The sequence below is a fragment of the Babylonia areolata genome, chromosome 5 (assembly GCF_041734735.1).
Source record: "Babylonia areolata isolate BAREFJ2019XMU chromosome 5, ASM4173473v1, whole genome shotgun sequence".
NCBI classification, from domain to species: domain Eukaryota; kingdom Metazoa; phylum Mollusca; class Gastropoda; order Neogastropoda; family Buccinidae; genus Babylonia; species Babylonia areolata.
This window is the reverse complement of record NC_134880.1, coordinates 49,567,921-49,595,293: the sequence shown is the minus strand read 5'-3', so window position 1 is coordinate 49,595,293 and position 27,373 is coordinate 49,567,921. Positions and strand designations below refer to the sequence as shown.

The window sequence follows — 27,373 nt, the reverse complement described above, 5'->3', positions numbered from 1 at the left end:
TTCACGCATGCGCTGTAGGCTAAAGAGAAATGACCTGTTTCCTGAATGTTTTGGTCTGTGAATTTTGTGCAAGATAACAAATTTACCAATGGCTTGCTTAGCCAACCTGAAACAAGACATCAAACTTCTAGAATCTACTTTTACAAAGGACCACGACCGATTCCAGATTTGTTCGGCTTCACTGGATGAACTAACCTGCCGATTCATAGGGAAAAATGGAGAAAAGTTTGATATTCAAGCTAACATAATGGTAGGGAGACGAAGGTTTTGTTATGGACTTTTAAGTGCATCTTATTGTCTAAACCATTGGTTTATATCTGCACTGTTATTTATTTAGAAAGTGTGTTATGTGAGCATAAGATGGCAAGTGTTCGGTATCGATTTAGTTGTAAAATTGCCTGGAAATAGTGAGTCCAGCAAGAAAATCCTTTGTTTGCTTAGATCATATGATTGACGAACACACTTCGTCCACTCAGTGATTTCCTTGTTTTGTGTGTTATAATGTTATTAATTGCACATAATTTGTAAATTTTACTATCAAGTTTGCTGCAGATGTGTTCAGGTTGAGAAGCATATAACAGAATACCACTGATTCAGAAATTTAGTGGTGAGTCCAATACATTTAAAGTAATACTGTGTTACTGCAATACTAATGGTACTTTCCAATAGTGGAGCACAATAGTGAATGTTGTTATGTTTATTAAAATTAATTCTTAAGTAGTTATTGTTTCAATTGCTTAATACATTATGTTAATGCAAACACTGTCCTTGATATTGATTTTGTTTTAGTGTCAAAAACTACCTGATCATTTCTGATCTGAACTTGTTTTCATTGTACAATTTGGTCAGTATTTTGATCATTGAATTTATCATGGTTTGTTGAATTCTGAATGTTCTGTCGAAGTGATGACATAATTCAGAGTACTGCTAGGTAACTATACAATCATAGACAAATATTACAAAATAAATTATCACCAAACTCAGAATGCTCTATGAAAATAATACTGATATAAGACGATGAGATCAGCTCTAACACTAGTAGCAGATCAGACGCCAGTGATGTTTTAGTTTAGAGTGTCATGTAACCCTAGCATACAGAAAAGAATTGAAAGAATTGTTAATCGGTAAACTCAGTGTTTTTGTAAAACTAAAACTAAGAAGTTCATATCCAAACAGGTCAGACAGCAGAACACATACAAAAATTAGTGCATTGAAAGTGTTTGAATTAGCAGAGCTACATGTTCAGTAGTGCTTTTTGTATTGATCTTCAGCATCTCTAATAACCAGGTCACTGAAGGATTTTTAAAAACATCTCCATGCATCACAGCTGGCCTCTCAAATTCATATATAGTAACTCAAACTGAAATAGTTTAAGGTAAAACTGTAAAAGGCTGATTCACCCCTTATAAAGTCATCTGGGGGTACTTTTCTTTCATTGAAACTTTGAAGTTTGAGTAACCTCTGTTGTATATTGGTAATGGTAGCATCAATATTGCTGCAAGGCTTTTTAATCATGTTTGTAGACTTGTACTGATATATTTGATGGCATGCTTAATTGTTTGTTGCCTTTAAGTTTATTCTTTGAGTGGGGTAGGGTGTATGTTTGCATCATTTGCATGAAATAAGTATTTGGGACATTGTTGGAAAGGGGACTGGAAAAGGATGGGGATGGACATTGAAAATTTTTTTGAATATTTAGAGTTTTCTCTATACTTTTTCTTATTTGTATCCATTTTTATCTATTTCCTCATGTTAAAAAAATGTTATTGTGCAGTGTGAATAGCTTATATTGTGTGTAAAGTGCAGCATATTTTTACTTAAAATCCCCTTTGCCAAACTGGTGTTTGTATGTTTTGCAGGAGACCTACCCCAGCAGTGTACCAATTTGGTACAGTGAAAGTGAAGACTATGGAGTGGCTGCCCTCGTGGAGAGATTAGGAGATGTTTCCCCACAACAACACAGTGTAAGTTCTTTTTTTGTAGTTGTACAGTATGGTACGCATTGTCATGTGTGGTTGTGTGTGTGTGTGTGTGTGTGTGTGTGTGTGTGTGTGTGTGTGTGTGTGTGTGTGTGAGTGAGTGTGTGTGTGTGTGTACATGTATGTGTGTGTGTGTGTGTGGCAGGTTTTACAGTATTCATTTCTGCACTTCCCTAATCAAATTGCCATTTATCACAAGAAATAAAATGTTGCAGTTGTTCTTTTTTTTTTTTTTTTTTTTTTTTGGACGGTTTTCTATTTTCGGATATATTACTGATTGAATTGGAAATTACTGCAAGGGAAAGCAATTTTTTATACTTGGTTATTGAAAAATTGATGGAAAGTCCCCCCTCCCTCCCCTTTCAAGGCTTTGAAAAAAAGAAGAATCCTTATGGCATGGTCAGTCACAACTCAGACAGTAAAAACACACACTTTCATGTTTTAAAATATTATAAGATGGGCAAAATAGGAAGCTTCTCAACAATTATTTTAATTAAAACAATCTGTGATGTATTTGAATTAAATATAATGGCAGGTTTCACAGTATCTGGGTCAGATTGGTTATGTGGCATCAATCGTGTTAGTTTAAATCAATTTTGTGTATGTTTTACAATTCATATGTAAAAATGTGAATACAGAAAAAAGACGTGCCATGAATGTGTGTCTTGTGGTCAGAAAAGAGGCAGACGCCATTTCCCTTTTGATAGCACAGTTTGAGTTTTCGGGAATATAAAAATGCAGTGAAGCCACAGGTTTGAAAAACACCAAAGAACAGTAAGATATGTGTTTACCTATCAAAAACAATTTTGTTTTCAAAATTTGTGTGTATGGCATAAAAAAAAAGAAAAAAAAAAGAAAAAAGTTTTGACTTCAATTTTAGGCTTGTATTGGAAAGGGAAATGGTGTCTGTCTCTTTTCTGATGACCAGATGACAGACATTACATTGTACATGTCATGCAAATGAAACAGCACTTGGAAGAAATATAAAAAATTGTTTTTTTTAAATTTTTTAATTCACATCTTTACTAATAGATTGTGAGACATACACTGATATAGTATACAAATTTGACAGAAACTCTCAAGATTAATACCACAAAAATGAAGAGTTATCTCTGACCCAGACACTGAAATCTGCCATGTGTATGTCACTATGACAGTATGAGTATCTGCATGTTTCGATCACGCCATTCCTGTGCAAATGTATGCACCAGTCTTGCATTCATTGCAGTACACTTAAGGGGACATGAAGCGGGTTGAATAGATTTTACTTTTTAGGTACTGATGGCTGATCCAATACTTTTTAAAGCAAATAAATGTGCATATTGAGATTTTTTTTTTTTTTAATGTGATGCATTGCAGTCATGGAGGCTGTCATTTTGTATAAGGTTGTGAAGTCTCAAACACAGATACCTTCATTCGCTTTTGGCAGACTTGCAAAACAGATCAAAATGAAATCATTTGCAAGGACTTTCTCCAAAAGGAGAATAAATAGAATACTGCGAATGGACTGTGTTGGAATGGACTTTGCTTTAGTTTCATACAATTTTGAACCTGAGTTTGCAAAAGAAGAAATAAATCAAGCTGCTGAAATTTCAGCAACACAGATGGTTCAAATTTGTGAGTGCTGATGTGGAAGCAGCATGTTTGGCCACTCGGACGTGGCCGAAGAAAGCACATGTTGAGAGCCAATCCCAATATGGTGGTGCGCTTTGTTGTGCTGGGCTGATAGTAAATGAGATCAGTAAAATTGCTTCAATGCTCACATACATTCATTTTAATGCATGGTTCTGAATTTATTTACCCATGTGCCAGATGTTTAGAGCTTGGAGCTATTTTATTTTGTGTCCCCTTTACCACAATTTTCAGGGAAAAAGAGAAATTATATGCTCATGACTTGCCATAACCAGTATTTGTGTTGAGAAAATAGTATCAAGACTACTGTCCAGACCTGCTAACTGGTTTTTTTTTGTGTTTTTTTTTGCTTTTTTTTTTATAGCTTAATTCTGTATGGATTTGAACATGTTGCTATGCTCTTACGCTGATAACGAGAATGCTATCATGAGATGATTTTTTCTTTGTTTTGTTCTTTTTCTGTGCCTCCAAGCCCCACTTAATAATCTTTTTTCCACAAAGTTTGTGATCTGTTCAGAGATCAGTTCAGAGATGAGAGATGGACATTACAGACAAGCAAAGTGTTATTGACCCAGTATTGTCTCAGCTTTTACCTTCCAAAATTACAGCTATCCATAACACAACAAAAGTGTTATAAATTCAGCACACATTGAACTTATGTTGCTTTCCTGTCATATTCATTGATATTCATTGAGTGACACAGTGTCAGATTGAAAAACAGCGAGGAGCTCTCAGACATAAAGAAGTCACAGAAGCATTTCAGAAATGTTGGGAACATAAGTTAAAGACCAAGATATTGGTGGATGATGAATGAGGGATACGATGAAGATGGGTGTGGTGTGATATGTTTCAGATACTATGCCAAGTGAAGATGCTAGTAGAAGGACTGTGTGAACTGCATGATGTACCCCCAGCCAAAGGCCTTTCTGCCCTCACACAGGCCCTGCAGGAGAAGGTGGGTGAAGATGCATTTTCGTTATAAACCACATATCATCCACATACCTTTGTGACTCACTTTCCATCCATACTCCTATGTCTTTCGGTTTTGCTGCTGATGTTTCGTTGCTGATTCTGGAGTGCTGACAATTTCTTGAAACCCCCCCAAAATATTATGAAGTTGAAGTTCTTTCTCTTACTTTACTTAGAAAAAAAAAAAAGCTCTTTCTTTCACTGCCAAGTTTCTTTGTGAAAAACACTTGCCAGTGCCAAATACGAGGGTCATTCAATAAATAAGGTGAATTTTTCGGTATAAGGACTTCTAATACAGATAGAAGCTTACCTTTTTTTGGTTTTTTTGGGTTTTTTTGTTGTTGTTTTACTTCTTTTTCACATGGATTTAATTTGTTTTGCAGATTAAAAAAAACTATGAGAGTTTTGCCGATTAACAAAGATGGCCGACCAAGAAGCATGCTCCAGGATTGAACAGCGGTCAGTTATCAAGTTTTTGGTTGCTGAAGGGTGCAAACCAGTTGAAATTCATAGGAGAATGTCAACTGTGTATGGTGCCACATGTTTCAGCCGAAAAAATGTCTACAAGTGGGCTAAATTGTTTAAAGAAGGATGGAGCAGTGTTGAGGATGAAGACAGGCCTGGAAGGCCTACAGAAATGAGGTCTCCTGAGGTGATCGAATCAATCAATGACCTCATTCAGTCTGACAGAAGGGTGACAGTGGATGACATTGCAAGGACTTTGAGCTTATCTGTTGGGACAGCACACAAAATTGTCCATGATGACCTTGGCTACTCGAAGGTCAGCTGTCGGTGGGTGCCTCACGCAAGGCCTCACACAGCAGCCCGAACGGTGCAGACCATCAACGAGCTGGGCTGGGAACTGCTCCCTCATCCCCCTTACAGCCCAGACCTTGCCCCTTCAGACTTTCACCTGTTTGGTCCCTTGAAAGCGTTCACGAGAGGCACGAAGTTTGAAAGTGACGATGAAGTCAAAAGTGTTGTGAGCGACTGGCTGAGACATCAGTCCAAAGATTTTTACGCTGAGGGAATACGGAAGCTTGTGCACAGATGGGAAAAGTGTGTGACAGTGCTGGGAGACTACGTTGAAAAAAAAAAGAAAAAAAAAGTAAGCTATCTGTATTAGAAGTCCTTATACCGAAAAATTCACCTTATTTATTGAATGACCCTCGTATTTTAGTCGCAGGCTTTGGTTCCTGTCAAAACAACACAGTGGACTTGTTCACTTCAAACTCGGCCAGGGGGCAAAGATAGTCATTGTTTTATCGGCAGGAAACTGGCTGCAACTGTCAAGCTTTGCTACACTGTGATAAATGGTCTTATTAACATGACCCCTCGATGTCGACAAAAGTTAGTCGAGTAAAGTTGTCTGTGGCGGTGACACAGAGTTAATACTATTAAAATGTTGTTAGGACTGTGTGATGTGCTTCTCAGTGCCCCATAACCCTATGCCCTCACACATTCCCTGCAGAAGGTACTTTTAGCAGTCACCAGAATCTTTTATTTTAAAGATGACTTATTTCTATTATTTTGTTTCAGTCATTTAACTCAGTATTGCCAGTCTGCTCCCCTGATTTTTCCCCACAGACAGCCCATTTGTATGAGTTTGTAAAACAATCACTAAAAAACAAATGTTTGAACTAGAAGTTATGAACTGAAATTTTCCCAACTGATCAGGGACATGATGTGCTAGTTGGGGATGAAATATAAAACATTCTCCCTTCTTATGCTATCTTCCAATGAGATGACGAAATTTGCCCACACTGTGACATAAATAAATCCTTGAAAGCACAATTAACAATGTGTTCGAAACAGTTTGAATCCAGAACTTAATAAGGTCCCGATCGTGCTCCTTCATTTGATACAGTTGTCTGCTTTGCTACTGGGATTAAACTGGGACAAAAGCCATTGTTGACATGCACTGAACCAGTCGCCTTGAAAATTACTCTCTGGCTCGAGAGCACAGCTACACACTCAGCATTCATTGGTCGCAGTGGAGATTGGAAAGTTCAGTTAAGAATTTTTTAGCTTACAAAAATATGGGGTCATTATGGAAATTAGCCACTCCAAAAAATGCAGTTAGCTGTCCCTCCAAAAATTCAAAACATTATAATAAAGCCCAGATCAGGCTACTTCGTCTGAAACAGTTATAAACAGTAGGGCCTCAGTTGGGGCCCATCATCCTGAGTAAGTTAATTTCTATTTATCTTTTATTTTATTATGTTTTAAATTAAATGTATATTCTTGTTTGCTTATTTTGTTTGTTTATTAATGTTATGTTCATGCTTTACATAAACCTAAGGCTGTCAGTGCTTGACTAGCTTGCTGGATTTATGTGCAAGTCAGGCATTTGCTTAAAATTTGTTATATCTGAGCAGATGTGGTATATGGATTATTCTGCATGCTTTGACAATTCCTTAGATTGAAACTAATGGATGGTGAGTGGCTAAAGTTATGCCTGAGGACAGATTTCATGTACATGGTACACTCAGTGCTATTATGGGTGGACCACTAGAACCTGTAAATGGAGCAGACAATGCTGAATGACAACAAGGTACTTGGTGCAGGAGTGGCTCTGTTGATGCTCTAAACATACAGACCACAGTGAACTATAATACAGTATCATTTTGCTAAACTCCTCATGTTCATAATCATTTAGTTAGACTGGTAAGTAAATAACATGTATCCGATATCTCAAAGTGATCTGTGTTTTACTATAAATTGATGTATGGTAGGGCAGAGCTTGTTGGTTTCTGTTTTCAGTTTGCTTCATGGAGGTATCAGTGTGTGGACAGATCCAAATACACTACACAACATTTGCTGGAAAAAAAGGGAGCAGATGCCTGATCTTCCCATAAACTAATGCACTGAACAGGCCTTGAGATATCAGTATTATGTGTGTATAAACTGGTGTATGGCAGGGCATACCATGTCGGAAACCTGTGGACGTGTCAGAGCCCATGTCAGAGGAAGAAGAGGAGGAAGAGGAGTTCCATTACGACATGGAGGATGAGTCTGCAGTGTAAGAGAGTGAAAGGGACTGCCAGGGTTTGGACACTTGGGAAGGGGAACGGGAGAAAATAACAGCTGTGTGTTTTTGTGTGTTACATTCCATGGCATCTGATGTGCATTGAAAATGTATTTAAAAAAAAAAAAGTTAATTATTGGAGTCCCACTTTTTTCTGTGGTAAAAATTGTTCCATCTCCAAGTTTATTTACAACAAAGTTGGATAAATGAGATACTGTCATCATATTTGACAGTCATTACCAAACCAAATTTGTTCTGTTTTTAAAGGGGTGGGGGAGGACTGGAAGAAGTTTGCTTTGGATGTGTACTTGTGTGTGTAAGTGTTGTGTCAAGGTGGAAATATTTCCAGGCAAAGACCTGTGAATGTAAATGCATCTGTATAATTCACCCATACACGAACATGTTAGAAATGTTTGAAAATTTTTATATTATGCTGGGAATTTTGTTTTACTGTTCATGGTTGTGTCAGCCGGAAATTCTGAGGGAAAAGATTGCTTCAAAAGTTCAGCAGAACACAGGTTTTGTTTATGGCAGCTGATTGTTTTGTCTTTCCTCATTCCCATATCTGTACAGCAGTATAGAACAATAAAGCTTCCATGGTGGTTAAAAACAACAACAAATAGCAAAACATCTTTGTTTTGGAGCTTTGTGCATTAAAAACAAATGATGAAAAAAGGGTAACAATTAGAAACCAATTCCAGGATATCACTTTTGTCATCAATGTAGCAAATATAATTTTTGATTCAATTTGGTATAGAAAATTTTCTGACTGTCCGAAAGAAAATCAAGAGAAAGTACCATAAAGTTCGGTCTATTTAGTGCACTGGTATATAAGCCGCGCCCACTAAATTTTGGAAAAAATTGAACTTTATACATACATAAGCCGCACTGGTTTATAAGCTGCACTTATTTCCAGTACCGGAACACATACTGATACTACAGAAAAGCTGTCGATACTGTAGGTTATGAAATAAACACAAGAGGGGAAAACACAAAGAAAAGCAAACGAAAATACTGCTAGTGCCACAAAAAAATAATAAATAAACAACGAAAATAAGATCCATAATTTAGGGATAGTCACATTTATTCAACGTCATCCTGCTCACTGAATCCACTAAAATCTTCGTCTTCAGTGTCCGAGTTGAAGAGAACCAGCACAGTTTCCTCCCCCATCTTGTCACTGACTTCAGCCTCGCTTTCACTTCATGAACATGAAGGTGGAGGTCGCTGCTGGTTTGTCGCTTGCACTGTCATCTGCTAGGTCGATCGCCTTCAATTTGAAGGCTGCATCATAGGCATCAAGTCGTGTTTTCGGCATGATGAGGGTGTATGCTTGAGCAGAGTAGAACTGAATGCTGATCTGAAGGCTTTAATGTGTGCGGATTTGATTTATAAAACGCGAACAGTTAGCACACTATCCTGAAGCTCATCCAAAAATTCATGGACAGAAATCATGATTTTGGTGAGTTGAAGGGCAGCTAAGAATAGACGAGAACGTGACACTCCCGGGATCGTTAAAATTCGCAAATAAGCCGCATCATTGTATGAGCCGCAGAGGTTGAAGCTGGTGTAAGAAGTCGCGGCTTGTAGACCGAACTTTACGGTAATGAAATTTTGTTTGCTCACAAGTATGGGAATCATGGTGAATGACCTGTGACCCACCCTTTGCAGAGAGCCCAAAGACAAGAAGGAAGTAGACGGCATCAGTGTGGCTAACCTGGAGGTCCTTGAACGCCTCAAGCAAAACCAGCGACAGTCTTACCTGCAGGTGACTCACCCTGCTGACACCAACTACTACTTAACAAATAAGCAAAGATTAGACAGCTTGCAATGTGTGAACAAATTATACATTTCCTTTTTTTTTAAATAGACTTTTCATGCAGGAGAATACATAACAGTCATTTAACTGCAGGAACATTCCTGAATAATTTATCGTTTAAAAGCAAACATGCTGGTGAAATAAGCTAAATATATTGATGGAAATTTTAAGATTTCATCATACTTCATCCATATATAGAATCCATTGCAAAAAGGTCAGTGGAAGCAGTGGTGGATTTCAGTTTGTGATAGTTTATCTTGTTGAAGTATCCAACTTTTGTGTGACATAATATAATCAGTGTGTTACGCAGAGTATTTCATTGGACAGGTTGATGATGGTTATGTTCAGACCGTGAAAGCAGGGCAGTGTTTCATGGAACAGTGTTCTGTACCACGCTATTGTGAGATGATGACTGTTCTGGATCACTCCTGAGCCTCATACTTTGACACCTTAAAACTGATACACAGAAAATGTCACGGCAAATGACAACTGTACACTGTTGTTTCCATGTTACAGCTTATGCCTGACAGCTCAAATGTGCTGTGTGTTTCATGCTGTGACAGCTCACTGTGCTGAGTTGTCCACACTGTGATGTTTCCATGTTGTGACAGCTCATGCTGTGTTGTCCACACTGTAGTGTTTCCATGTTGTTACAGTTCATGACTGACAGCTGACTGTGCTGTGTTGTTGGCATTGTGGTGCTTCCACACTGACAGCTCATGCTGTGTTATCCACACTGTGGTGTTTCCATGTTGTGACAGCTCATGCTGTGTTGTCCACACTGTGGTGTTTCCATGTTGTGACAGTTCATGCTGTGTTGTCCACACTGTGGTGTTTCCATGTTGTGACAGCTTACTGTGCCGTGTTGTTCACTCTGTGGTATTTGTCATGTTTTGACAGCTCTTGACTGACAGCTCAGTTTACTGTGTTTATCAATACTGTGGTGTTCCCATGTTGTGACAGCTCACTGTGATGTGTTGTCCACTTTCAGTTTCTATTTGACAGAGCACTGTACTGTATTGCCCACATTGTGGTGTTTCCATGTTGTGACAGTTCATGACAGCTTAGTGTGTTCTGTTGGCAGGGGTCTGTGTCGGGCTCTGTGCAGGCCACAGACAGACTGATGAAGGAACTCAGAGACATCTACAAATCTGAAAGCTATAGAAAAGGTAACTTACAATAGAGATCAAAAGATTTTATTTCCCTCTTTGGGATTAGTTTGTGTGTTTTCTCCCCCAGTGTAACTGTAAATAAGGTTATGCCACCGATTGTAGATCAAACCCCTTCCGTCTGTTAATTTTGGACATAGACAATATTATGGGGAGACAGTATTATGTGGGGGTGGGGGGGGGGGGGGGGAACAATGTAAAAAGTGTTGGGAGAGGCTTATGGGTGAGGTCAGAAGAAAAGCAAATGAAATGGAATGAGTGGTTGCATAGAGTATTGGTGACGGATGTAAAAACAGTACATAAAGTGGCTGGATACAGCATTAATGAATTGTATCATTGGGGGTGGGGATGGATATGTAATGAAGAAATTGAACTGCAAGCTGAAGTTATTCTATTAGAATTCCATGGTTCATTCTTGAATGGCGTTGCATGTTGGTTTTCATTTGAACTTCCTCTTGGCACCATAATTCATGACAGCAGAGCTTGAGGTAGTTCTGTAACCCTGCATTGATATGACACCCACTTCCCCACCTGTATCAGCTGTTTAAATTTGATCATGCACACTATACTGTGATCCACTGGTGCTGACTGTGGCAGGGGCCTGATTTCTGTCCTGTACAAAATGCGTCTCCTCCAAAGTGGTGTAATCAAAAGCAGCTTCAGCTAGTTGCTCCCCTTAGTATATTACCTCCCTTCTGTTTACATATGCAGCATCCACTTTTCTGGTCACCATCTTTCATTCCTGCAGTCTGTGCTGCACCAAGGGGCTAAGGATGTTTGATTTTTTCATTTCCTATCATTTGATTGATTGAAGTTTTTTTGGTGTGTTTTTTTGTGTTTGGTTGCACGTTATTGTGTCTTCTAATAGAAGCCCAGATCTCTGTCGATCAGTGAACATGCAGTTGATTTTCCTACGAGCCAAAGCTAATTCAAATTTTTTGGCTTGAGCAGAGTAGTATTTTGCACAGAATAGGAATTGGACCTCTGCCAGAGTCTGCCCCAGTTGGTCATAGTAAATGTATTGGATTAAATATAATTTTAGGAAATACATTTTCTTATGAGATTTGTTGCTTGCAGAATAAAGGACTGCTGTTTCTTGTTTTTGATTTTATGATGGGTTGTTTTGTGACAGCCTTTTTTGTTTGGTGGTGTTGCAGAAATTTTTACAGTTGAACTTGTCAACGATTGCTTATATGACTGGAATGTCAGTTTAAAAAAGTAAGTATGTGGTCTTGAAACTATAAAACATTTATTGTGAATATTGTTTGGTGCTGGAAGTGCATGTGTGTGAGTGCAAAGCATTTAAAAAGATCGCATGCATACTGACAGCAAACATTGATTCTGAACAAAATGACGACATTTTTATTTTCACCCCATTTTGAGTGTGGAGGAATATGACAAATAGCAATCAGTCGCCATTGTAAGTTACTTTATGAGTTGGTTCTTGATGTTTGAAGTATGAAGATGGTGATTTTGAAACCTTGGGTTTTCAGTTCAGTATTGGTTTCATGTGTCATGAATAACATCCATTAGTCTTAGCATGCTTTTATCTGACTTTGATGTGCTTCATTTCGTGTGGTTGTATAAAATCAGCATTTAGAAATGATTGTCAAATTCTGTCTACAGATTTGTTCATGGTCACAATAGCCAAATGGTTAAAGCGGACTTTCAATCTGAGGGTCCAGGGTTTGAATCTCAGTGTCGCCTGGTGGGTAAAGGGTGGAGATTTTTCCGATCTCCCAGGTCAACATATGTGCAGGCCTGCCAGTGCCTGAACCCCCTTCGTGTGTATACGCACGCAGAAGATCAAATACGCACGTTAAAGATCCTGTAATCCATGTCCGCGTACAGTGGACAGCATGCACACCCCCGAAAACGGAGTATGGCTGCCTACATGGTGGGGTAATAAACAAAAACAAAAATGGTCATACACGTAAAATGTTACATGTTTGTCTGAGTGTGTATGTGTGTGTGCCTGAAATATGATTGAACGACACAGGAAACGAATGATGAGCGCCCAGTGGTAGCCATCAGTCGGCTCTACCCAAGTTGGCAGCCTGTTGAGTAAATAACCCTGTGTTTCTAAAGCGCTTAGAGCTTGGTCTCCGACCGAAGATAGGTGCTATATAAGTATCCAAATCAATCAGTCAATCTATTGTGGTTATATAAAATCAGCATTCAAAAATGATTGTCACGTGACTAAATTCATACATTTTGAAGTTTGAATAAGTTTAACATTAAGTTGGAACACAGACAACAAGCACAATCAACATTGTGCGCATGCATATGTTAACACACATTTGTTTGTGCACATGCAGACATGCAGTTACATGAATATAATTTGTTATGCTAGTGGCACTTGACACACACACATGGAGTTGCACATGCACATGTGCTCACACTTACACACACGCACACACACACACACACCACACAAAACACACACACACACACACCACATACACACACACACATATGCATGCACGCACACACGCAACAGACAACACACACACACACACACACGCACGCATGCACGCACGCACTTTCTCTCTCTGTGTCTCACTCACTCACTCACTCACTCACACAGTCCTACACTGAGATGATGATGTATGATTGCAGAGTGGACGAAGACAGCTTATTATATCAGGACATGCAGACATTCAAGGAAAAGGAAGGTGGAGACTCCATACTTCTTAATTTTACTTTTAAAGTAAGTCCCAGCCTGAAACTATGACTTCTTGCAGATTCCACTACCTCCTTTTTTTTTCGTTTTGTTTTGCTTGTTTGTTCTTGTCAGCCAATAGTTATCCCAGAAAATCAGTATGAATAAACTGTTTCTGGTGCGCACTGCATGCTCATGAAATTCCAAAAAATAAGTGCATTTCTGAAATACTTATTCACTCTGTGTATCCCTGAAAAATGAAAAACATCTGGAGGTGTATGTTAATTTGTGTAGTTTTCTTTGTCCTAGTTCTAAACTCTGCCGTAAATTATCTGCTCTTGATCTGTCTGTTGTCAGTGGATGGAGTTGGCTCATAGCTGTTAGTAGATACCTATTTATCATTTGTTACATGTTGTGTTTTGTAAAAGTATGGCAAAACAGGGGATATCATGTATGGTTCCAAGTAAATTTATGTGTGTAGTATATATATTACTTGGATGCTCCCATGTCAATGGATGCGTGAGGCATTCAAAGTGCTCCATACTCTGCTGGGTGTATTGCTGGTTTTTCTTTTTTCCCACAAAATGTCTCTGGTTAAAAACTGGTCTCATAGATGTGTGTAATGAACTGATGATATGCTGGTTTGTTGACAGGATACCTTCCCTTTTGACCCGCCTTTCGTGCGTGTGATCAGTCCTGTGGTGTCTGGTGGGTATGTGCTGGGGGGAGGAGCCATCTGCATGGAACTTCTCACTAAACAGGTGAGGGGGGAAACACAGCCAACCCCATGGACAATCATGTCCAGGGTTGGAACACACAAAGCCATGGAAGTCTTGGGGGGGGAGAGGGGGGGTGGAATGAGAACTATTTCCAGGTTCGGAAAAAGTCTTGGAAAAAATATGTTTTGCCTTCAGGGCCAGGAAGATATTTGAATAGAATTTTAATGGAACCCTTGACCAGTACCATTCAAAAAAGAACTTAATGCATCAAAAAAAAAGAACAGACATAAGGTGGTGAAGATTGATCATCGATACCGGGATGTCTACTGATAGTCTCTGCGGTGTAGCACACAGGCTTTTGATTCCGTTTGTCTTTGTTTGGTATGGAAAATTTTTTGACTGGTTTGAAAAAATATGGAATTTTGTTTGGTCGCATCTATGGGAACCCTGTTTTTTTTTGTTTTTTTTTGTGGAGAGAAAGGGGAGAGCCATCCTCTTGAATGGATTAAAAGTAGTCAAATGAAAAAAGCCCCAATAACTTTTAAGCCACACCCACTCATACACTGTTAGTTGTTTTCCATATTTATTTTGTTCTTTTATCATATGATTGTGACCCTCCACACCCCAAAAGGGGGACAAAATGAAATCTTGCAGCCCTTGTGACAAGTGACTGAGTGACTGGTGTGGTGACAGGGTTGGACCAGTGCCTACAGCATTGAATCCGTCGTACTGCAGATAGCAGCCACTCTGGTGAAGGGCAAAGCTCGCATCCAGTTTGGGGCCACCAAAGTGAGTACAGAACCCACTGTTATTTAATGCCTAATTAACTGATCAAAGCTATTGCACACTGATCATTTGCACATGTGTGTAACTCTTGTCAATAGTGTATGTTGTGGTGTGTGCACAAGTGTGTTCGTATGTGTGTTTTTGTGGGTCAAATCAAAAAGGATACTGTGACAGGATCATCTGTGAGAAATGACAGCATGATGATATTACACACTGAAGTGCCTTCCTTGAAGCTGGATTTTGATATATTGAAATCCTGTAATCCATGTCACTGTTTGGTGGGTTATGGAAACTAGAACATACCCAGCATGCATACCCCTGAATATAGAGTATGGCTACCTACATGGTGGGGGTAGAAACGGTTATGGAAACTAGAACATACCCAGCATGCATACCCCTGAAAATAGAGTATGGCAACCTACATGGTGGTGTAGAAATGGTCATACACATAAAAGCCCACTTGTGTACATAAGAGTGAACATGGGGGGTGAAGAAGAAGAAGTAGAAGGTATGTTGAAAAACTTTTGTGAAACGGATATGAATTGGGTCACATTCAGAGGTGAGGGAGAGAGAATCTGACACTGGTGAAGGTGGATAGCTGTGAGTGACGCTGACAGTTCCCTCATGTGACGGGGTGCTGACCACGGGTGTTGTAGATGAACTAAATCCTGATTCCTTTTAAAAAAATGATTTTTTTTTAGGTTGTGCAGAAGACGAATATATATATATATATATACCACAAAGTAGTATTATGAACAAACAGAAACATAATTCGGTATGTGTGTGTGTGTGTGTGTGAGCATGACATTGACAAACATTTGTCAGTCCTGTTTTTGTTTTGTTTGTTTTCAAATGTTTTTTTGTTTTGTTGTATTGAAACATGTGATAAAATACATTTTGTATGGAGTTGATTTATTTCAGACCCAGTACAGCCTTGCAAGAGCACAGCAGTCGTTCCGCTCCCTGGTCCAGATACATGAAAAGAATGGTATGTGTTTCTGTCTGGAATACACTCCTTGATACATGAAAAGTATGGAACATCTTACTCTCTGTCTTGACCTTACTTCCTAATACATGAAAAGAATAGTAGTAAGATTATTACGAGGGTCATTCAATAAATAAGGTGAATTTTTCGGTATAAGGACTTCTAATACAGATAGAAGCTTACTTTAAAAAAAAAAATTTTTTTTGTTTTACTTCTTTTTCACATGGATTTAATTTGTTTTGCAGATTAAAAAAAACTTTGAGAGTTTTGGTGATTAATAAAGATGGCCGACCAAGAAGCATGCTCCAGGATTGAACAGCGGTCAGTTATCAAGTTTTTGGTTGCTGAAGGGTGCAGACCAGTTGAAATTCATAGGAGAATGTCAACTGTGTATGGTGCCACATGTTTCAGCCAGAAAAATGTCTACAAGTGGGCTAAATTGTTTAAAGTAGGTCGGTCCGCGGCCACTGTGGCTGTGGTTAACAGCGCAGTCCAGACCCATAATTTGACCATTTTCAACTCGCTCGTTTCACTACCAAACTTAATTAAATGACACCAATCTTATACTGGAATAAAGGTATTTGTTTTTATCATTCGAGTCAAACTGGTATGTGCCGGGCGTTTAAACACAAAGGGTGTCGCGTCGATTTTTACTGCGGTGACCGACTCCGCTGTGCTTGCCGCGCGAGCAGAATAACATGTGTGTCACTCGATCGTTTCGCGCTGCATTGTTTGGCCATGTATAAATTTAGAAACTATGTCACTGGCAAGCCAGGATTCTCAAGTTTAGATTTGCTAGAAATTTGTTGGGGTTTTCACAGAAAGTAGATCTGAAAGTCGCAGCGAAAGTGTGAGACTGATGTTTGCGACCCTATAACATACGAACCAGTGTTTCAAATCACGAGCAAATTACAAGAAAAGAAAGTTTAAACTATGCACTTTCAAGTGCAATTCATGGCTTTTCTATAAAGAAAGAGTCTCGAACGCGCTTTGGAAGAAAAACGAGTGACCGATTTCGGATCCCGCAACGCTGCTCGACCATGGCGGCGATCGAAGCCGTCTGCTCGTCATCATCGTTTGAAGAATGGAAAACACGCCAACTTACAGGTTTGTAAGCAAATTTTTTTTCAATATGTTTATTTTGAAAATAAATGTAAATCATATTTTTTTTATATTTTTGTGGGTTTGGATGAATCCTAACAACTTTGCTTCAGCAGTGTTAATGTGTAAGTACTGTAACTGGGAACAGTAACGCTTCGTCAGTCACGTTATTTTTTTTAGCACAATTATGATCTTTTATTCAAAAATTTACCGCGATCGACAGCTGTATCTAGAAGATGAAGTGTCAGATTATTCAGTAATTTTTTTGTTGTACAAGGGTTTTGAGTTAGTGAGAGCGGATTGATGGTTTAATATTGTGACCGACGTCGGACAGCATGGGAACACGTGTATCTTTCCACTTCTGTTCTGGTCATCAAACGCCAAGACAATTTCACGCGTCTGTGTGTGTGTGTGTGTGTGTGTGTGTGTGTGTGTGTGTGTGTGTGCGTGCGTGCGTGCGTGCGTGCGTGCGCGCATTAGTATGTATCTTATATACTAAGAGTGTATGCACAGAGTTAGTGTCTGTTGAACTGATGTAGCATGCATACATGAGGTTGCCTGAGTATGGATTAGTTAGTGTGTGTGTGTGTGTGTGTGTGTGTGTGTGTAAATGATTTAAAGAATAATTAACTTATATGATTAGTAAACATGAAATAAGTTTAAGATATGTTGTTACATAAAACTTACATCAATTTAAGTGAAACCATTACAGTGGAGTAGTAATGAAATTAGTAGATCATGTATCAGTGCACATTCATCACACACTCATGCACACACACATATAAATGATATATATGCAAAAGCATCTATGAAATGAAAAAAAAAAAGTATTTTAAAGCATTAGAGCTGTCTCAAATTTCATGCCTGTGTATTTCAGATGATGATCAGTATAAAGCCTTAAGGGCGACTGTTGCACACAGTGGACGAAGAAGACCACCATCAGCACCCAAGGTTCCATCCAACAACAAACTCTTGATGCAGTTAAATATGTTAAAGCATCAAGAAAACAAAACCTGGGGGGAAATGGAAAATTTTCTACACAAATTGTTCCCAGAGTGTACCTTTCCACGTGTGGTGTCAATAGTTAAGGAATTCAGCAAGTGTGAAACGATCAGTGGTGCTGAATGTTTTTTACAAGAAAGGAAAGATTCATGCATCTTCCCTGGCCCCTCCTGTCAGAAGTTTGGAATTACACGTGCAGATCTTTTGAAAGGAACTGTAGAGGACTGTGAGGCTTTACTCAGTTGTCCTATTGGTCTTGTGTCTGAAGTATGTCACTTAGCTAGGATATTGAGGATAAAGGATGCAACATTGCATAAATGACACCTGGTCAGAGATTTGCCACCAACCCAACAGCTCAAATTAAAACTGGGGAGGCTCAGAGCAGATGAGGCTCGCCTGCGTAAAAACAGAAGTAAACCAGGGGGAGTAGAACTTCCTTTTGAAAGTGCAGAGGTCATCAGAGACAGCAGGAAGAAGCAAAAAAATGTCAGCTACCTCCTACTTCAGACCCAGAGCCAGCATGCAGCAAAGAAAAAAATGAGGACATTATCACACAGGAACTAAGAACAACGACAGAGGAGGTGTCATTTCTTAAAGCAAAACTGAGTGAAAAAGAAAGGGAACTGCAAATCAAGGATGCTGAAATGACTGGACTTCTGTTATGTCAAATATGCACATTTACAATTACTCTGGTGATATCTTACAGCATAGTATCATCATGATTGTAAAAAACTTGCTCATTTGTTACTAAAAACCATATACTTTGTGACTGTTTTCATTGTTATTTGCATTTCTGATAGCATAAAGTCTTCCAAAAAACTGTATTCTACATGCTTTTCTGAACATGCACATATCTGAAATGTTTTTGTAGCTTGAAAACTTTCTGAGATATCAGCATTATAAGTCAGCATGTTATCACTGTGAAATCAGGCCATTCGATACTTGACAAAACTGAATATTTTGCTATTTTGAAGGCACTGTCTCTCTCTAAGCATGTTCTTGAGTAGGCCAGAAAAAATTCAGCATAAACTAGGTATTGGTGGAACCAAGTACAGCAAAGAACAATGTGGTAAGTCTTCATCTTAAAATTTTATGACAGTCTAAAAATAGCAATTTGTTAAATCTGTCAAAACGCGTCATTTTTGCACATTTTTAGACGCCGTTTTCTTAAAAACTACTGGGTATAATGCAATGAAAATTTGCATGTGAACTTAGTTTTTTATGTTCTTTCCAATGGTGTAATTAGTTTTTAGATATGTTGAATTTCAAAATTTAAGTGGTCCTACCTATTTAAAGAAGGACGGAGCAGTGTTGAGGATGAAGACAGGCCTGGAAGGCCTACAGAAGTGAGGTCTCCTGAGGTGATCGAATCAGTCAGTGACCTCATTCAGTCTGACAGAAGGGTGACAGTGGATGACATTGCAAGGACTTTGAGCTTATCTGTTGGGACAGCACACAAAATTGTCCATGATGACCTTGGCTACTCGAAGGTCAGCTGCCGGTGGGTGCCAAAGATGCTTACTCCAGAGCACAAACGGTGCAGACCATCAACGAGCTGGGCTGGGAACTGCTCCCTCATCCCCCTTACAGCCCAGACCTTGCCCCTTCAGACTTTCACCTGTTTGGTCCCTTGAAAGCGTTCACGAGAGGCACAGAGTTTGAAAGTGATGATGAAGTCAAAAGTGTTGTGAGCGACTGGCTGAGACATCAGTCCAAAGATTTTTACGCTGAGGGAATACGGAAGCTTGTGCACAGATGGGAAAAGTGTGTGACAGTGCTGGGAGACTACGTTGAAAAAAAAGAAAAAAAAGTAAGCTTCTATCTGTATTAGAAGTCCTTATACCGAAAAATTCACCTTATTTATTGAATGACCCTTGTATTATAATGATAGCGTAAAACTCTGTGATGCATGAAAAGAACAGCATTTGTTACTCTGTGTCTCACACTCACTGATACACGAAAAGAAGATCACATGTTACTCTAGCCTGTATCTCAAGTGTACTCCTTGATATGTGAAAATAATGATGTGTGTTACTGTCTGTGTCTCAACCACTTCCATTGACACAAGAAAGGAATGACGTGCTACTCTCTGTATCTGAACTGCACTCCTTTGTATGTGAAAAGAATGGCATGTTTCATTGTCTCAGCCACACCCCCTGTCCATATTTCTGATGTCCCCCTGGTACCCCTCTGTTCACACTGCAGCACAGGCACTGTGGATTACCTGGTGACGCCCATCTTGGCCTGTGGTCAACTCCTTCACAATATTCTCTGCTCTGACAAATCTCATGGATGTTTCTGGCATGGTGTATTTTTGGTGAAAATATTTTTGGCTAGTATTTGACGTCTCATTTGCATTCAAGTGTCAAAACTGGGAAGTGTAGTGGGACGCTGATTTGAAATGGAGAGAGAGACAAATGAGATAGAATCTGGACAGTCATTTCTTTCTTTCTTTTCCTTTTTTTTTATGTTTGTAAAGTAATGATGTGGATTGAGAATACACTGAGGCATCATCCCCTCCCACATTCCCCCTCTTTTCAGTAGCTCTCAAATCTATGATACCCTTCTTTTTTCCTATCCCCTCCTCCTCCCGTCCCCAGAAACTGGAGCTTTGTGTATTGATAGAGCTGTAATCATCTGTGTACTTTGTGTATTGATAGAGCTGTTTACATCTGTGTATTTTGTGTATTGATAGAGCTGTAATCATCTGTGTATTTTTTGTATTTATAGAGCTGTATACATCTGTGTACTTTGTGTATTGATAGAGCTGTTTACATCTGTGTACTTTGTGTATTGATAAAGCTGTATACATCTGTGTACTTTGTGTTTTGATAGAGCTGTATACATCTGTGTACTTTGTGTATTGATAGAGCTGTTTACATCTGCGTACTTTGTGTATTGATAAAGCTGTATACATCTGTGTACTTTGTGTTTTGATAGAGCTGTAATCATCTGTGTACTTAGTGTATTGAAAGAGCTGTAATCATCTGTGTACTTCAGGTTTTGATAGAGCTGTATACATCTGTGTTTTCTGACGAGGCCTACATTGATCTGTGTGCAGGGTGGTTCACGCCTCCGAAAGAAGATGGTTAACGCTGGCTTTGGAGCTACTGTTTGTTCGTCTGTCTGTGTGTTCGCGTCCATCTTCTGATTCATGTCTCTTGGGATTGAGTGTCATCGCCATGATCATCCAGGACTTCATCACCTGTGGAACAAGTGCACTGAAGAAAGGCCAGCTGGGGTGGAGAAAGACAGAGACTGCCTCCACTCTTTGCAACACACCCACCAGTGCATCTACAGCACTTGTGTGTCTGCTTGGCTGTGCATGTCGGTGCGCATGAGTGAAAGTGTATGTGTGTGAGTGTGTGTGTCTTTGTGAGTGTGTATGTGAGCCTGGCAAACATTTTGTCAGTCCAGATGTGTTTTTGAATGAAACATGTGCTTGATAAACTAACATTAAAAAAAGGAAAGAAGAAAAAACAGTTGAAGTACCATATAAGTATCTTCATTAGGAAGTTTGTATTCTCTGGCCTTGTTACTGCGCTTATGGAAACTGGTGTTATATGTGTGTTTGGGGAGAGGGGTATGCATGCTAGGTGCTGACTGTGTGTGTGTGTGTGTGTGTGTGTCTGTGTGTGTGTGTGTGTGTGCATGTCTCTCTCTCTCTCTCTCGACGTGCACATGGTGAGCCTGTGTAGCTGGCCTCCCTCAGTGTGTGTCGTCAGCGGACAGTCATTTGTCCTTTTGCTATGTCATCTTTGTCTGTAGTCCCTTTTATTCCATTCTTTTTTTTTTTTTTTTTTAATTTCTTCCTTGTGTATGCATTTTTTTTTTTTCTGGTGTTTGTTTTAACCTGTATTTTAATTTGGTCCATTTCCTATTGTGTATTCCTGTGTTTTCTATGATATTGGGTCATGTTTTTGTGTGGTCTGGTTGGCCTTCATTGCAAGTCTGCATTTTGGGTGCATTTATGGAAATTTCAGCAGGAGGGTTTTTGGGGAGGAGAGTAGGGGAGGTTGGGCATCATGAAGAGACTGAGTATATTTGTCTGATGTCTGTGTTGGGGGATAGAGAACAATGATGCAGACATGATGAGAGGCGACACTGCTGAGCACCATTATTGTCACTTGGTACCAGTGTGGTTGTCTGATGGCCAGCTTCAAGGATCTGCAGGCCTTTGATAGTGCTGTGGTGTACCGGGAAGGGTTAAGAGAACTAGGGGAGTGAAATGAAAGTTTAAAAACGAATACATACATGTATATGACTATAACCATATATAAGGTTTGATATGAAGTACTATACCAAGACATCCCTGCAACATTGAGTAATGGTTTGATGACTGAGCAACATTGAGTAGCTCTGCGCTTGATAACTGAGAAAATGATCTGGTCTCTTAGAAGAGGTTTTGTACAAATAAATACACAAACCCCTCAGCATATTTGTGTTTTGATTTGTCATCAGTATAACAGGGGTGTGAAGAAAAGCAGAAAGTATCAGCACACCATGCAGTGACTGATCCACACACAGGCAGGTACAAGAACCAAAGGGAATGGAACTTTGTACAGTCTGCTGCAATGCAGTGAACAATACCCGGGATGGTGACCGCAGTGGGAACACACATTTTGTTTTCCACTGTTTTGCAGCTGACCTCACTGATGGCTGCTCTGGCCTGATGAGAGATGGGTTGGAATGACGGAGGGGGCGGAGTGATAGAGGGATGCAGACAGTTGGGGTCAAGGGGGGTGTGGGGTGGGGGAGGGTGCCTGGGTCAGGTTGAAGATGTCACATTTTGCAGCTCACAGCATGGGTGACGACTTTGGACCCTGTCCACACACTGATACTGCAATGAACATTTGTCAGTAAGGTCATGTTTTCAGTCTGCAATTTAGGCGGCAACCTTTTTTTTTTTTTTCTTTTTTTATTCGTAAGGATATATTAAAAAAAATTCTGCATCACAGAAACAAATAGTCTCTTCATTATGCTTCCTGTGATGCAGTAATTGATTTTATGGGTTATGCACCAAATTCAGTAACTGGTGAAATATATGTCAGATTTGGACGGAAAATCCCAAGAGGTTTCTGTATTGTCCTGTTATCTTCTTCCCCTCTGACAAGTTGTCCTTGCTTTTTTCCTTTGGTGAAAGTAAGGGCCACCCTCTGAGGTTACAGCATTCCCTTTGTCACACTGTCATAAACCCAGTCCACCAGCCTTCACCAACATCCACATCACATTGTCCGCATTTTCTTCTCTCCTGCAAAGATGTGAACCTTCATCATGTTACGGATTGGATCTTCAGTGGTAAACTTTTGTTTTTTCCCCCTGTTATGTTCAAAGGAAGAAAAAAAATGTTCAAAGGAATAATTATGGCTGATCCTAAAAAAGCTGTCTGTGGTTTGAGCATTGGTGAAAATCTCCCATTGTTGTTCTCTTCCCCTTTTGTCGTCTGATAACCTGTTGCTCCTTGGATACGTCTTGTTTACATGTTCAGTTTGTGTGCATCATTGTCTTTGGCACTTTTAGTTGCCTTCACAGCAGTCAGATGCAGATACTGGTGACTTAGTCTGGCTGTTTTTTCTGTAGGTAGTTCTCTCTTCTCTTCTGATTTAGTAGTGGAAATATCTACCTTTAGATTTGTAGCGTTACAGCAATTTGAGTAACTCAGGTAATGTGTTGGTGATTTATCTTCCTCCTTGTCTGTGAAACGAGGATCGTTAGTGATGTCTTTTGGGAAGGGGGTTGGGGGATAGATGTTGGTAAGCACTGACCTGAAAACAGTCTGAGTCACAAGGGGACATGTGTTACTGAGGGCCCAGAAAGAAAGAACAAAACTTATGCCACAGGGGACGGTAAGTGAGTAAAACATGCACGCTTACAAACAAAAAAAACACCCATCCTTGCCATACCTTTCAGAATGTGGCACTGCCCAAAGGTTCTGTCACATCATAGCCGTCATCTAAAGACCTGTCAAAGCAGTGTATAGTACTAAAAAGCCAGTACTGAGTGGATTATTGCTGACATGAGGGTTGAACCTGGCTTCAGTAATGTGTTCTCTGCACTGTTCTGAGGTCTGTAGTGTCTGGACCCTTCACAGTCACTCTTCACTCTTCCAACACATTGTTCTGTGACTCCAGAGACTGGTTACTAGTAAGGGTTACTAGTGGTCAGCATTATCTGACCCAGTCTGATTTGGTAACAAGGCCAACATGGCGCCACATGAGTACATCTGTAGCAATCAGCACCCAGTGAGAGTAGGTCCATGTTAGACCAGCTTGTCAACGTCCACATTTACTGCTGTACTGTCTGTGTGGCAAGATTGTGGTGAAAAACTAGTTACTAGTGCAGTGCACAATCCAGCAGGACACTAAACAGTGCTGAACAGCTGAAACGGGTCTAAGAAAAGACATGTTACCTTCACACAAATAAAGTGGTCAGTAGAGCTGTGGTTTACAAGCCTGAAACTTTCCCTGATGGAATTGTTAATGGGAAGCATGCTGCGACCGGCAGGCAGGAAAAGGAAAGAAATGATGGGTCTGCATCAAACACTGAAACAGAAAAGTGATTGATCAGGAATGTAGCCACATTGATGACAAAACTTCAGGCTTAAGTATGTCCTCATGATATAAGAAAATGTCCTTGCAAAAACATGAAATAAAAGCACAAAGACATACCTGTATATGCCCCAACTCTCCTTCCCCCTAAACCCCACCCCACAAATGTATACACAGGTCACAAAATAGCGCTCATGCATGCACACACAATGTGCTTGTGACTGGTCCCCTCAACCTGTGCACACATTCTTTTGCATTATTCTGTTCAGTTTTAGAATCAAATGTGCCAAAACCCCCTAAAATTAACACCAAACGATACACACTTGCAGACGTGTTGTGCAGGGAGACAGACACAGGAAAAAGGCCTGATAAGTTGGCATCAAACATGGAAATGGAGAACTTTTAGACTGGTTCATACCTTCTGTTCTCTGCATGGTTTTGTCAGTCCTGGCTTTTGAACGCTGTGGACTTGCTCCTGAACTAGGTCTGGAACCTTGACCTTTGCTTTCTGACCAATTCTGTGTTACCTGTTAATCTCCTTCCACCTCTCTCTCTGTCTTTTCCTCGTCATACTTCTGTGCATGTACACCAAACAAAACTCATGTCCATGACGAATTTTAAGTCATTTTTATCACAAGTTAATATTGTGTTGAATGAGGTATAAGAAATTATCAAAAGTCGGTATTGAGGCGAATGGGGTGTCAGTAAAATAAACGGATATGGAATTAATGAATGTGTACACAGTATCCTTTTGTGAGAGCTGTTTTCTTTTTCTTTTTTTCTAATGTTGGTGCCCTTCCAAAGTAAGAGCCCTTCACATGGATACAGTGCTGATTCCACACACACCAATTAGCCATTTCAGGTTAAAACAATCACTGGACTTTAATTGTGGTGAGACTCAGACTCTGTGAAAACGACTATTCCCCTGGTCTCTGCAGTAGTTGGCACAGGTGTATGTCATATGGACAGGACTGGAGATAAGAAAACCAAGGACTTGATCACTGGAAACAAATAGTTCAACAAATATTTTATTTCTTGTCTTACTTCATTCCTTTTTTTTTTTTTTTTCTTTTGTCGGGGGAAAAAATTGCAAGTTTGTGATGTGGGGAGGGGAGAAAGATGTGATAGATGCTGTGGATTGTACAGGAATTCGCAAGTCGGTTCATGCTGTAGTGGTGTGAGTGTGCGGAATGAGTTTCATTTTGTTTCTGTTTGTCAGTCCTCTTCTCTTGGACTGGAACTAGTTGTTTCATTTTTAACCTTGACATTGATGTTGAAAGAAAAAAAAACTGCCTTGGTTTGTTGAATACATGTCTGTGGTGTGTTTTAACATCACGCCGGTTTTGCTGATAGTTGACGTGTTTCTGTCATCCATTCTGTTGTCACATTTTCCAACTTCAGCTTACTCCATCCCCCTTGCACCCCCCACCACTCTTATGTCCCGGTTTGTTATATTTCCTCCCATTAGTTAGCATTCCTTAATGCCTTTGGTCAGTTCTGATTTTCCACTTGTCAAACAATCAATACTGTCATGTCATAGTTTGCTAATTTTATTTGGTATAATCTTCCTCATTTTTTGCTATTTTTATTTGATGTAATCTTCTTCCTTGCTGTTAGAGCAAACCCTTAAAAATATGTGCGAGATTTGTATTTTTGATGGAATAAAAAGAAAATCTTCAACATTTAGTCACCTGTTTGCAAGAAACTGTGGGCATTTTAATTCAAGTATATACATACATCCAGAAGAGGAAGAACAGAATTTGACTGTAGTGGCAGCGTGAGAATATAAAGTAATAAGTTAACAGCATGATAATAATATAAAGTAATAAAAACCAAAGAAAGAAAAAGGGGGAAGAAGACATTAGAATGTTGTGGTTAGGAAGACCGAAGGGTGGCAGACATGAAGAGGGTGATGTTTCTATAAGGGTGTGTTGAAATCGGCTAGTGGTGACTGCACAGTTCAGTGGGTCGGTCAGATGTCGTCATGAAAAGCTGGCGTGCTGACCTTGTGTGTGGTGCAGACTGACCGGACATGATGGTTCCTGTTGTCATGGTGAGAGTCTGGACAGGGAGTAAAACTGTGAGAAGAGTCCAGACTGAACAAAGTTTTGTCTTCAGGGCCAGCTGCCAGTTACCAACAATTTGGCCTTTTTTCCCTCATTTTTTGTGAGGGGGGTGGGGAGGGGTTGAGGGGTGGTGGTGTTACTTTGTCATTTGTGATACTACAACTTGTTTGCCCTCTTAAGGGGATGTAACTAACGACAGTTATGTACTCAGAGTAGATGAAACTGAGGATACAATTCTGCCCATGACAGCCCTTCAGGGTCAGATCAGACAGCTGCTTAGATCATGCCAGCTGAAATCAGCACAGCAAAACGTGCTTTGTTTTCTTCTGGTAAGACCTTAATTTTGATAGTTTACATGCACAGTTTGCCAATCAGCTTTTATGTTATTAATGCGGGGCTTATACCATTGGGAAATTGTATTTGGCATGCTGTGACACATTTAGCACTCAATTAGCTATTATGAAAGGCAAGGCTGCCGCATTTTGGTTGAGGATCAGATGAGTAGTGTTTAGAAGTTGTGTTGCATACTGGGGTCAGGGCTGGTTGGGTTCTGCCGGAGACAGTTGATTGTTGACATTGATCTGGGTTTTTTCTTTGCTGTAGTTTTCTGGCTGTTTCCTTTGCTGTAGTTGTTTGGCTGTTCTGATGTTTTCTGTTGTTGGGTTGTTTTGTTTTTTGTTTTGTTTTTTAATTATTTTTTTCATGTGGCTGTACTAGATGTGGACAATGTCCGTGAACGGGTCATCTTGCTGTACTGTGTCGTCCTGTGGAGAAGTTGTGTCACTGTATCCATGGCTCTACTGTGCAAATCATTACATGCTACAGACTATTAACAGCCCCAGCCCCTTGTCTGTACCCCTCCTCATTCTTTCAGACAAGGATGACAATAAAATCAACCTTCAATGATG

General features: G+C 39.7%; 1 protein-coding gene across 1 annotated transcript; it reads left to right on the top strand.

Moving 5' to 3' along the window:
* The first annotated feature begins 24 nt into the window (after positions 1–24).
* Positions 25–27,373, top strand: LOC143282133 (ubiquitin-conjugating enzyme E2 Q1-like). Its single transcript, XM_076587658.1, has 12 exons — positions 25–250; positions 1,860–1,964; positions 4,465–4,566; positions 7,502–7,602; positions 9,280–9,376; positions 10,512–10,596; positions 11,754–11,814; positions 13,216–13,306; positions 13,912–14,019; positions 14,671–14,766; positions 15,685–15,751; positions 20,913–27,373. Exons 1-12 carry the CDS (start codon positions 89–91, stop codon positions 20,942–20,944), a joined length of 1,107 nt encoding a protein of 368 aa, XP_076443773.1. The 5' UTR covers positions 25–88; the 3' UTR covers positions 20,945–27,373.

Excerpts from the sequence above, each read along its gene's own strand:
- LOC143282133 (XM_076587658.1), top strand. The coding sequence starts at position 89 with ATGGCTTGCTTAGCCAACCTGAAACAAGACATCAAACTTCTAGAATCT. Across the intron at positions 7,603-9,279 it reads ATGGAGGATGAGTCTGCAGT|AGAGCCCAAAGACAAGAAGG; the intron begins GTAAGAGAGTGA and ends CACCCTTTGCAG. Across the intron at positions 11,815-13,215 it reads TGGAATGTCAGTTTAAAAAA|AGTGGACGAAGACAGCTTAT; the intron begins GTAAGTATGTGG and ends GTATGATTGCAG.